A 12,511-nucleotide genomic window follows, 5' to 3' on the forward strand; every position below is an offset into this window, starting at 1 on the left:
ATTTTATTCTCTGTACCCTGTTCCCAAATTCTTTGTATAAAATTTGAAAGTCATTTGTGAAAGGAAACTAAGCTAACTGACATGGAAGATAAAGTGAATAAAATATTATTTAATGTAGTTGGGTATAACCAACAACACAATTCTTGGTAGTCTGCTAAAACAGACCATTAGTATAAGACCTAAACTTAATGAGATCCAGGATTTTCAAGGAAATGTGTTTCTTTTCCCTCAGAAATTTAAAGAAAATTCGAGATGGCTTTTAAGTGAAAACTAAATAAAAGCTCTGGAATCACAATTGACAGTCCGAAGGAAGCAGAAGAAACGATAAGATGTGGGAGGGCAGTCTCCTAATAATGTCATAAACAACATAAACCTTCCAACGGACTTCAGGTGACTATCAAGCCTTTTAGATGCCTGATTGATAAAGCAGTTTTGTCAAAGGAGAATCTCCTTTTTCACCAGCGTACCAGGGGTCAGCGAATCCCCACCTACCTCAGAGCCCAGAGACGCCCTTCTACCCCAGGCTGGCCCCGCCCCTTCCAGGCCAGCCCAGCGAGTCCCCGCCCCTTCCACCGCCTACTTCCTCTCAACCATACGCTTTTCCGCCGCCTTCTCGGTATCTGATTGGCCGGCCTGGCAACTGCTAACGGCTGAGGAGTTTAAACTCGAGCCCGGACTGCGGTTCCTCGCCCAAGTCTGGGTGCCCGGTGGTGGCCCCACGCTAAAAAAGCGGTAAGTTTGTGACTTTTGACATTTGGCGTGGGTTCCCCTGGTCTGGCGCTGTGGTGTCTTACCGGAGCTCAACCTGCCGGCGTCCCGTCCGTCGAGCTCCGCCGGGCCGGAGGTCCCCCCACCCTCCGGGATCCCGGGCCGCGACTCCTGCGCTGGCTTCGGGAGGCTCGTTGAGGTGAATCCCCGGGTTAGATCTGAGTCGCTGCCCTTCTTGTCTCGGCATTTGAACGCCCAGCTTGTCGAGGGGAGGGTGGGCCATTTGTTAGAATATCAGTTCCTTGAGGGAAGGGTTTTTTTATTTGTTTGTTTTTGTTTTTGTTCTGCTTCTATTGCACTTAGTGGCTCATTGTAAGCGCTCAATAAATATCTGCTCACTGAATGTTAGGGACTGCTTCTCGAAGTTCTTGAAGGAGTCTTCCTTTGGGCTCTCGTTTATGAGAGAAGGGAAATTTAGGCTGACTGAAGGCAAAGGGGTGAGTGAGGGATGACTAGGAGAATTTAGAACTTATGATTGGTCTTGATGTACAGGTAGGATTTCGGTAGAGAATAGGTATGATGATTTTTCTAGATGAGGGACCTGATTCAGGACAACTGGATGTGGAACCGAGTATTTCTGATTTAGAGATAGCCAAGATGCTTGCCAGACAGGAGCTACAGAGTAATAGATAAGTAATATTAATAAATGCTGCCTTATGTATCAGGTCCTATACTAGACATTTTACATTTATTAGCTCATCTGGTCCTTAAAATGAGATGCTCTTATTTTCTGTAATTTTAAATCTGAAAATTGAGACTTGGAGATGTTAAGATCACATAGCTTTTAAGTATTGAAACTGTGGCTCTTACACACTTCTGACTTCTATCTGTAATGCCTCAGGCTCTATATGATAAATCACAATAAAATTATATTTTATTATTTGATTTCCTTATTGTCTATCTTTTCCTACTAAAATGGAAGAGGGTTTCAGGAGCCTGGCTGTGGTTTCTGAAGTACTGCCTAGTCAGGACCTTGATTTGGGGGGGTGAGAGGGCATGAGCATTTGGGTGGATGATTGATGGTGCCATTTATTAAGTTAGGGAACTGGGTAAGAGCTAGCTTAGTGGGGAGGGCAATTCAGCTGTGGTTTCATAATTTGTAAAATGAGATTTGTTCTTCCTGACTGGAGTTTTTAGAAGATAGACTAAATTTCTAAGGATTCCTTTCAGGTGTGAGATGCAACTATTTGCATGGAGTTTCTGTGTGTGCCTATGTTCTATTAATGAAATTACTGCGGAGTAAATAGCGATCCTCTTTGATTTTAAGGGTGCTTTTTTGTTTTTGTTTTTTGGCAAAACTTTTAGAAGCAGCATTGAGCCTTAGTGTTGAAAGATTCTTAGTTCAACTTCTTGCCCATTGCAGAAATTTCTTCTAAAACCATCCTCCCATTATTTGCTTGACATCTTCTGTCTTCTGCTCCACACTTTCAGAGAAGTCCCATTCCAAGATTGGGCAAGAATGAATTCTTCCATTCGTTTAGTTTTTCAACAAATGTTTATCCAGTAGCTGCTATGTGCAAGGCACTAGGGATTTAGCAGCCAATAAACTGATAAAAATCCATGCCTTCATGGAGCTTGCATTTTAATAGAAAAAGACAGACAATAAGGAAATCAAATAAGAAAATTATTGTACGTTAGACATTGATAAGTCAGTAAAGAAAAATAAGACAGGGAGGAGAATGGGGGCAGGTGTGTGATTTTAAATAGGGTGGGGAGACTCTCTAAAAAAGTGACATTTGAACAGACTTAGTGGCTATTTGAAGAATCCATAAAAAGGAAAAAAGAAATACAAACATTCTGTAGCAGAAGCATGCTGAAGAGGTCATTGTGACTGGAGCTGAGTGAGCAAGAGGAAGAGTAGTAAGGAGGCCAGAGAAATATACTGATGATGGACATTGACTTACCACAGGGATCAAATGAGGGATATGCAGAGCTGGATGGAGATTAGAATGACGGAGATGAGAGTGACCTGGGGATCTGGGGATTCTTGTGGTGATTGAGATAAAGAACATTGTGAGATTAGTCCTGTGGACTCAAAACAGGTAGTGGTGAGAAGGCTGAGTATTGGAAGTTAGGCAGGAGCAGGTAACAGGGTTTCCTCTAGATCCCTGTAAATGGAGGCAGGGAGACTTGGGGAGGGGATGGAGGTTCAAAATCAACTGTACCTTCTTAGTGAAACCTTTCCTGACCCTTTTCTTCTGCCCTGGCAGAGTTAATCACTTCACTTATACATTGTGTATTATATCCATTGTTCTTATCATACTGTACAGTAATCATTTCTTTAGGTAATCTTCCTGTTTCCCTTATTAGACTATAAGGTCTAATAGACTATAAATCTTAACACACCAATAGACGGAGTTCAAGATTTCCTGCCTGCTTCCTCCCACCAACCCCTAGTAGCATTAGGTATGTGTTTTCTGGACTTGCATTAAACTCTGTACATATCTCTAAGTTACAGTTTTCACATTGTATCATAACAGTGTCTGTTCCTATATTGGACTATGCATTCCATGAGAGCAGGGATCATATCATGTCATCTGTCCCCACTGCCTGCAACGTAAATGTAATATAAATTTGAATGAAAAAATAAAAGTCATTTATCTTTTTGGATTCTACTTTAACCCACTTTTGATTACATTCATATTATCAAATTTTATACAAAGCATATTGTTTAAGCCATGACCATTACTTTTTAGAACTTATTTATCAGTTACCCTTTTATCTTTTCTTAATTAACAATCTGATTTTTTTTTTTTTTTGTACGTCAGTGATGGAGTGCCCAGTGATGGAAAGTGGCTCACTTTTTACCCCAGGAATTAAGAAGCATGTGAAAGACAAAAGAATTTCAAAGACTGCTAAGTTGAATGTTTCTCTTGCTTCAAAAATCAAAACAAAAATAATAAGTAAGTGCCATTAGTTTTGAAATATACTCACATTTTTATTTTTCCATGGAGAACTATTATGATGTTGGATTCCTTATTTTTATCAAGTAGAGACTAAAATGGCAATTTATTTTGTTAATTGATAGCTTTTTCCATTTGATCCTTTCTGTTCCCTTCAACTCCTAGTAATTAGGTGGTTATGATGATTAATCTTCAGGGCTGAAAGCTGAATTTTTGGCAGTGAGGCTGAGATGGCCCAAGGCAGCTATCTCCTACCCTGGAAAAGAGCTAAAAAGAGTGACAGTTTGTTCTTCTGGCATGCTGTAGCAATGGGAAGATGGATAATCTAGAGGTGGTGGGCTCAGAAAGGGTGCTGTTTTAGATGATTATATATAGCCAGAGTTCATCAGGAGGGCTCTAAGCACTTTTGAGATGGGGTGTCATGGATTCTGGGAGTTATGATATGAGAAGGCACAAAAAAAAAAAGAAGTAGGAAAACTCCTCAAAATAAATCTTGATTACTTTACTACTGAAAATTATCTCAGTGGTTCATACCCAAGGAGTGAGGGAGGAAGTATCCTTGTAGTCACATTTCCTGCTAATCTAGCTCCTGTAAAAGATCACTGTGTGTGCCTTGTGAAACAGCTGAGCCACCCATGTGTCTTCAATTTATGATGTTGATCCTACTCAGATCTCTAGGGATGTGTTGTATATTTCACTTCTTATAATGGCTATTTCCTGCTATTTCTATGGCAGGACTTGGTATACTCACTGTTAGAAAAGAAAACACTGAGTTTGATGAGTGCAATAGGAGATATTATTACCCTTTCACTTCTGGTAATGCTAAGCTGTTTCTAGTCTATTTCCATTTGTTATCAAGTATGGCTGTTGGAAGCTCCTCTCTCTGTGCCAAGGATAAAGACTTTCTTTGGCTTTGTTTTTCAGATGCTTTAACTTTTCCTGAGTATTTTACAAATATTAAATTTTATAAAATTTATTTTACATTCACTACTTTTATTCCATGGAATATATTATTGGATAGTGGCATGTAAATCAAAATTATGAAAAAAATAATTATTCTTTAAGTGAAACAAAGGAATACACTATATTTCCTAAGAAAGTCACAATCAAATGTCTTTGCTACCAACAGAATAGCATTTCAGGAGTGATTTAAATCATATTTACATAGTGCTTTTAAAGTGATGAGGTCAAATTTAGATTGTGATAGATGCCTAGAAATAGTTACCACATGATCAGTTTGATAGAGGTAGAAGATCCCGCAGGATAGATGACCTGCCCAACTTTACAGTAAGTATGCCCCTTTTCACTCAAGGTTTTGGAAACTGGACTTTGAAAAATGGAGCATTAACTAATTTGTTCAGTTCTGGAACCACAGAAACTGGCTTTAAAACTTCAAAGATCTTGACTGGCTACCCTAATTCCTATGGTACACTTCTAATTAGAGCTGTGGAATTCTACCTCCTAGTCAAAGAGCAAAAGGTATCAAGATTTTTTTTTTGAAACTGATCTAATTATCTAAAATACCATGTATATACTACAATCCTCTTATTTCTATCTCTGTTTTCATACTCATTCTCTTCTTTTCCAGTCTTCATTTAAAACATATAAAGTGAAGTACGTTTTGTCCCAAATAGTTTTACTGAGGAATACGAAAATTTATTAAGGTATTAAGTAAGATCAATATTAACTCTTTTAAAAATCTTTTTACAGATAATTCTTCTATTTTCAAAATTTCTTTAAAGCACAACAACAGGGCATTAGCTCAGGCTCTTAGTAGAGAGAAAGAGAATTCTCGAAGACTCACAACTGAAAAGATGCTATTGCAAAAAGAAGTGAAGAAGCTGAATTTTGAGAATACGTTTCTTCGCCTAAAGATAAATAATTTGGTATGGAAGCTATATTGTGCTTGAATTCTAAAGCATAACCAAAATCTTTTAACTACATTGTTATAGAAGCTCTAAAAAAAGTTTCTCAGACCTCCAGATATTGTGAAAAATTATTGAAAGGCAGTATACCATTTAAATCTATGTTAAAGATTAAACTGCTAATGGGATAATTAAGTAGGTTTCTTAAATGTGTGCTTTTGTGCTCTGTGAACCGGTATACTACCTTGGCCAACTTTTGATTGCTTATCACAAGCAAAGGTTGGTGCATTAACACATTTTTTAATGCTGGGCATAATTCTTCTAGTGAATTGAAAAGAGGAGAGTTCCCAGAGTATTTGTGTTCCCTCTAATCCTAGCATTTCGCTGATCACAAGTCAAATAGAATGAAAATTGTAGTAGTTGTTTTTCCTTCCAAGTTCCAACTCTTTCCACCAAGAGGGCATTAAAAACGAATAATTACCTAGGCTGTAAACCATAGATTCTAAATCTAAAATGAGCAGAAATTAATTAAAATTGGAAAATAATGTACTTGTGGCTGACAAACTATGTTCACTTGTCAAATTTTATTATGCAAAGATAGTAAAATGTTTGTAGGAATATTCATGATGCATAGCTCAAAAGCATTCAATATATGTATTATGATTGGCTATTTGGCCTATATAGTATAGTACCTTTCTAGCTCAGTGTGATCTAAATTGTTTTCTAAGTCTTTTCACATTATGGTATTATAATAAAGTCTGAATCTCAATTGATTAAAAGTGGTCTTTATTTTACATTTACAGAATAAAAAGCTTATAGAAATAGAAACACTCATGAACAATAACTTGATAACTGCTATTGAAATGAGCAGTCTCTCTGAGGTAAGTAGAATTTATGTGTAAGAAGGGTAATTTTTAAGTATCACTGAGGATAATTGAGATTAAATAGCACCAAGGTTAGAGGTTCGTATTTCAAACTGTGCAAAGGAATGATATTATCTATTTTAACTGGCACATAGCATGTTGTTATTAATATCAGTTTTTGAAATTATTATATAAAAATTAGGTTTAGATTAAAAGTAACAGAATTAGACAGCTCACTGGAACATACTAGTACTTAAATTCAAAAACATAAAGGAAATTAGTAGAAAGTAAAGATAGCATTTCAAATTATCAAGGAATTGGTATTATTAAAAAAAAAAAAGATTGACACAGTTGAAAAACTATTTGGGAAAAATAGACTCAGATCCTACTTTATACCATCCTCTAAAATGAATTCTAGATGGGTTTAAATATAAAAAAGAAATTATATAAAATGAGAAGAAATACAAATGAATTTAATTTCTGTAGGAGGGCCTTTCTATTCCTTCAAGCAGAGTTAGAAACCATAAAGGAAGTTACTGATAGATTTTTCAGGGGAAAAAATATTTAGACAGTTAAAAAGTCATAAAAATAAAAGATAATGGCAAATTGGGGAAAATAAACACATGGTAGACAAAGCATTAATATTATTAATAAACAGTTCTTATACATAGCATGAGGAAAATAAAATCAGTAGAAAAATCAACAAAGGAGAAAGAAAGATGAAATATTAGTGACATTAACTCAAGTATCTAAACAGGAAAAATAGTGTTGTGAAGGAATAACTAATGAGAAGCCAAAATTTACATGGTAAGTAAACTAAAGAAAGGTTATGAAATAATGTATGCCATGAAATCCCAATTTTAGATAAATTTCTGGATAGATTCTGGAGGCAGTTTAGTACTTGAGAGGATGGCTTTGAAATGGGGCCTGTATTTAGATCCTAACTCTACTACTTCCTGGTCCTGTGACAATGGCTTAATTTAAGCTATTTGAACCTTAATTTCCTCATCTGCCAGACATGGATAATGATGATATATCTACAAAGAGTTATTGTAAGAGTTAAATGTGACTAGCGTGTGTCTGGCAATGGAAAGAGTGCAATAAGTGTTAATCATTGCTTTTCATTGTATGTGTATTTTCCTGTGTTTTCTAAATTTTTTGCAAATTCCCCTTTTAAAAACTTTAAAAGTCATTTTTTGAATTTAAATTTATAGTCTTTGTGATGATTTTTTTTTTAATTTTTATTTTGAAATAAATTCAAACTTACAGGAACAGTTGCAAAAATAGTACAAACCCCATACACAGAACTCCAGCATACACCCAATCCCCCTCCACCAATATCCCGATCTACCAACCTTAATATTTTGTCACTTTACCATTTCTTTCTTTCCTTCCCTATCTATCATCCGTCATCTATTACTCTGCCTTCTGAACATATGAGAGCAAGTTGCACACATCCTTGAACAAATAATTTAATTCACATATACATTTCCTATGAGCAAGAATATTCATTTATGTAATCACATTAAGTGTAGTTAAGAAGTTCAAGAAATTTAACATTGATATAAAGCTTACATTCTATATTTCATTTTCTTTCTTATGTCCCAATTGTGTCCTTTTGAGCCTTTTCTCCTCTATTCTTAGACCTCATCCAGGATCATCTATGGCATTTAATTGTCATTATCTATTTAGACTGTCTTTTTTCAATTGTGGAAACATATATACAGCATAAATCTTCCCATTCCAACCCCTCCCACACATTCCATTTAGTGGGATTAATCACATTCACAATGTTACAATGCCATCACCTTCCCACCATCCATTACTAGAAATTTTCCTTCACCCCAAACAGAAACCCTACACTCATTTCTTATTAACTCCCCATTGCCCCTTCCCCCACTTCTCATAACCCTTAGTCTACTTTTCGTCTCTATGATCATATTCTCTGACACTTTCTTTGTGTTTACTGTGGGGCTTAAATTTAACATTTTAAGTCTATAACAATCTTGTTTTCTTTGATACCAAGTTAACTTCAACAGGATACATAAACTATGTTCCTATACTCCTCCATTCCCCCACCTTTATGTAGTTCTTGTCAAAAATTACATATTTTACATTGAGTCCAAAACCACTGATTCATCATTACACTTTATGTATTTTAGATCCTGTAGGTAGTAAATAGTGGAGTTACAAATCAAAAATACAGAAGTATTGGTATTTATATTTACCATGTGATCTTTACTGGAAATCTTTATTTCTTCATGTGGTTTCAGTCAATTGTTTAGTGTCCCTTCCTTTCAGCCTGCACAATTCCCTTTAGCATTTCTTACAGGACTGATCTACTGGTGATGAAGTCACTTAGCTTTTGATTATCTGGGAATATTTTCATCTCCCACTCATTTTTAACCTCCAGATGTTTGTGAATTTTCTAAGGCTCTGATGATTATTCACTTCTATTTGTATTCCATTGTGGTCAGAGAATGTGCTTTGAATAATCTCATTTTTTTTAAAATTTATTGAGGCTTGTTTTATGTCCCAGCCTATGGTCTATTCTGGAGAACTACCATGATCACTAGGGAAGAATGTGTATCCTGGTGATTTGGGATGTAATGTTCTATATACGTCTGCTAAATTTCTCTATATCTCTCTCTGCTTTCTTTGTTTCTCTGTCGGTAGGGCTCCCTTTAGTATCTGAAGTAGGGCAGGATTTTATTAGCAAAATCTCTCAGCATTTGTTTGTCTGTGAAAAATTTAAGCTCTCCCTCAAATTTGAAGGAGAATTTTGCTGGATAAAGTATTCTTGGTTGGAAATTTTTCTCTCTGAGAATTTTAAATATGTCATGCCACTGCATTCTCGCCTCCATGGTAGCCGCTGAGTAGTCACTGCTTAGTCTTATATTGTTTCCTTTGAATGTGGTGAATTTCTTTTCTCTTGCTGGTTTCAGAAATTGCTCCTTCTCTTCAGTATTTGACATTCTGATCAGAATATGTCTTGGAGTGGGTTTATTTGGATTTATTCTATTTAGAGTTTGCTGGGCATTTATGCTTTGTGTATTCATATTGTGTAAAATGTTAGGGAAGTTTTCCCCAACAATTTCTTTGAATACTCTTTCTAGACCTTTACCCTTCTCTTCCCCTTCTGGGACACCAATGAGTCTTATATTTGGATGTTTTATTTCATCTCTCATATCCCTGAGGTCCTTTTCGATTTTTTTCCCCATTCTTTCTTTTGTTGTTCTTTCATTTTCCGTTCTGGGGTTCTTGAGGTAGCTGATGTGTTGTTCAGCTTCCTCTAGGCTTGTACTATGAGTATCCAGAATCTTTTTAATTTGGTCACCAGTTTCTTTTATTTCCATAAGATCATCTATTTTTTTATTTACTCTTGCAGTTTCTTCTTTATGCTCTTCTAGGGTCTTCTTCATGTCCTTTATATCCTGTGCCATGCTCTTCTTCATGTCCTTTATATCGTGTGCCATGCTTTCCCTGTTTATCTTTAGTTCTTTGATTAATTGCTCCAAGTACTGTGTCTCCTCTGATCTTTTGATGTGGGTGTTTGGGTTTGGGTTATCCATATCGTCTGGTTTTTTCGTATGCTTTAAAATTTTCTGTTGTTTTTGGCCTCTTGGCATTTGCTTTACTTGATAGGGTTCTTTTAGGATATGAAGGATTATTCAAACATCAATCTCTAGTTTGTCAGATCTACAGCTTGGTGGTACACTTCCTTTAATTAACCAGCAGATGGCATCTGCGAGTCCCCTATTCCCCTCAAAACAGTTCTCCCCAACTTTGTCTTTGTGGTGTGTGGGGGTCTGGTTCTTGTGGGGTCCAATTGGTGAACCAAGTTTGGGTGTGTTGTTGGTGCTGTCCACCCTGAATGTGGGCCATGTGTCTGAGTGGTTAAGGAGGCAGGGCAGCTTTAATAATCCAACCTCCCAGGTGTTCCTGGAGATATAAGGCTGTTGCAGGAGTCTAAACCTTCATTTCAGTCTTGCTACAGATCGTCTCTGCTGCTGACCCACAAGACCTTGGTATTGGCATGTGGTCCCTGGGATTTCCGAGCAGGTCCCTCTTCCTAGCCGTGCCCTTCTAGAGCCTCTGCTGGTGATGAAGTCCTTCAGCTTTTGATTATCCGGGAATGTTTTCATCTCCCCCTCATTTTTAACCTCCAGGTGTTTGTGAATTTTCTGTCTGTGTTGATTATTGATTTCTATTTATATTTCATTGTGGTCAGAGAATGTGCTTTGAATAATCTCATTTTTTAAAAAAATTAATTGAGGCTTGCTTTATGTCCCAGCCTATGGTCTATTCTGGAGAAAGTTCCATGATCACTAGAGAAGAATGTGTATCCCGGTGATTTGGGATGTAGTGTTCTATATATGTCTGTTAAATTTCTCTATATCTCTCTCTCCTTTCTTTGTTTCTCTGTTGATAGGGCTCCCTTTAGTATCTGAAGTAGGGCAGGTCTTTTATTAGCAAAATCTCTCAGCATTTGTTTGTCTGTGAAAAATTTAAGCTCTCCCTCAAATCTGAAGGAGAATTTTGCTGGATGAAGTATTCTTGGTTGGAAATTTTTCTCTGTCAGAGTTTTGAAAACGTCATCACAGTGAAGCTTTCCCTTGCAACCCTGTATAAATTTAAAATCTACCTCACTCCCACCCCAACATTTCATATCCAGCTTCCCTGCTTTAATTGTTCTCCTTAGTGTTTACCACTAGATAACATACTGTATCATTTTTCTTATTAATTTAATTGTTCATCCTACCAGAATGTATGCTTTTTGAGTGCAGGGATTTTTGTCTATACCAGAACAATGTCTAGAATATAGTAGAATGTCATACATACATATAAAATGTTGAATACTGTTTTCCCTTTAAGAATGATGCTCACATTTATTTTTTAAGGTTAAGGTGCAAGTTTATGCTGTGAGAGCTATGTTGTTTGAGCTTTATAAATGAAAAATAATGTTAAACAATCTAAAATGCCTTTTTAGCATGTATGACTATGATCATAGGTTCTTTTTTCTTAGGTGTATTAATGTGATGACTTATTTTACTAGCTCTTCTAATTTTGCATTTCTGGAATAAACTTCAGAAATGATTTATTTTTCTTTTAATTTTCTATTGCTATTCATGTAAGGTTTCTTTGACATTTCTTTTTGTACAGTCTTTTTAGTTACTGATTAAAATGTTATAAATATAAGCTCATAAGAAAAATGTAGGTGTCTTCTTTCTTTTCCTAATCTCTGAAAAAGTGAATTATTAGCATTAGAATTAGAGTTATTTGTTCTTTAAAGGTTTAGTAGAATTTTTCTGTGAAACCATCTAGACCTGAGACTTTTTTGGTGGAAGTATTAGTAATTTATTTTTTCTAGGAATACTGGTCTTAGATTTCTTTCTTCTGTTAGCAGTTTTATTAAGTTACATTTCCTTAGAGAATTATCTTTTTCATCCAGAGTTTCAAATTGGTTTGCATAGAGTTGACCAAAGTGTCCATTGTTGTTGTTGTTGTTGTTATTATTTTTGCTGTTTGTGTTGTTATTTCCCCAGTTGTCTAGTTCTGTGTATTTTGGAACCTGTCTTTTCCTCCACTTGATTACATCATTATGTTTAGGTCATATGATTTTTGTATTTTATTTGTTTTTTAAAAAGAACCATCTTTTGGATTTAATTTTGAGTTCTACTATTTTGTTGTTTCAAAGATTAATTTTTGCTTTTGTCTTTGGTAAGTCCCTCTTTCTACTTTTCTTGGTTTATTTTGTTGTCACTTTTCTAATTTTGAGTCAGACACTTAATTTCATTTATTTTAATTCTTACCTGCCAGGTAAGGTGTCATTTCTGTCACTGCTTTCAGGATTTTGTTCTTTGTGTTTAGCTTTGAGAAATTTGACTATAATGTATCTTGGTATGGACTTCTTTGGGTCTTTCCTTTTTGGGATTCACTCAGCTTCTTGAATCTTGTAGATTTATGTCTTTTGCCAAGTTTGGGAGATTTTCAGCCAGTATTTCTGCAGATACTTATTGCCTCTTATTCTGAGATTCCAGTGGCATTAATCTTAGACCATTTGTTTAGTCCCACCAATCCCTGATCCCTTGTTACTTTTTTTCAGTCTTTT

At 35.9% G+C, this 12,511-nt stretch overlaps 1 protein-coding gene across 5 annotated transcripts in view; it reads left to right on the forward strand.

The window, feature by feature from the left end:
- Window positions 1-608: 608 nt before the first annotated feature.
- SGO2 (shugoshin 2) overlaps window positions 609-12,511 on the forward strand; it is a 50,976-nt gene continuing 39,073 nt past the window's right edge. For 3 of the 5 annotated variants that reach the window (XM_037850119.1, XM_037850122.1, XM_037850123.1), the window contains exons 1-4: window positions 609-732; window positions 3,537-3,671; window positions 5,382-5,557; window positions 6,340-6,417. In XM_037850119.1, the coding sequence (XP_037706047.1) occupies window positions 3,539-3,671; window positions 5,382-5,557; window positions 6,340-6,417 (387 nt within the window). In that variant the 5' untranslated portion in view covers window positions 609-732; window positions 3,537-3,538. Of the gene's footprint in view, window positions 733-3,536; window positions 3,672-3,723; window positions 5,558-6,339; window positions 6,418-12,511 lie in introns of those variants that run through there. The other 2 variants (XM_037850120.1, XM_037850121.1) reach the window with 2 other exon arrangements.

The sequence above is a fragment of the Choloepus didactylus genome, chromosome 9 (assembly GCF_015220235.1).
Source record: "Choloepus didactylus isolate mChoDid1 chromosome 9, mChoDid1.pri, whole genome shotgun sequence".
NCBI classification, from domain to species: domain Eukaryota; kingdom Metazoa; phylum Chordata; class Mammalia; order Pilosa; family Megalonychidae; genus Choloepus; species Choloepus didactylus.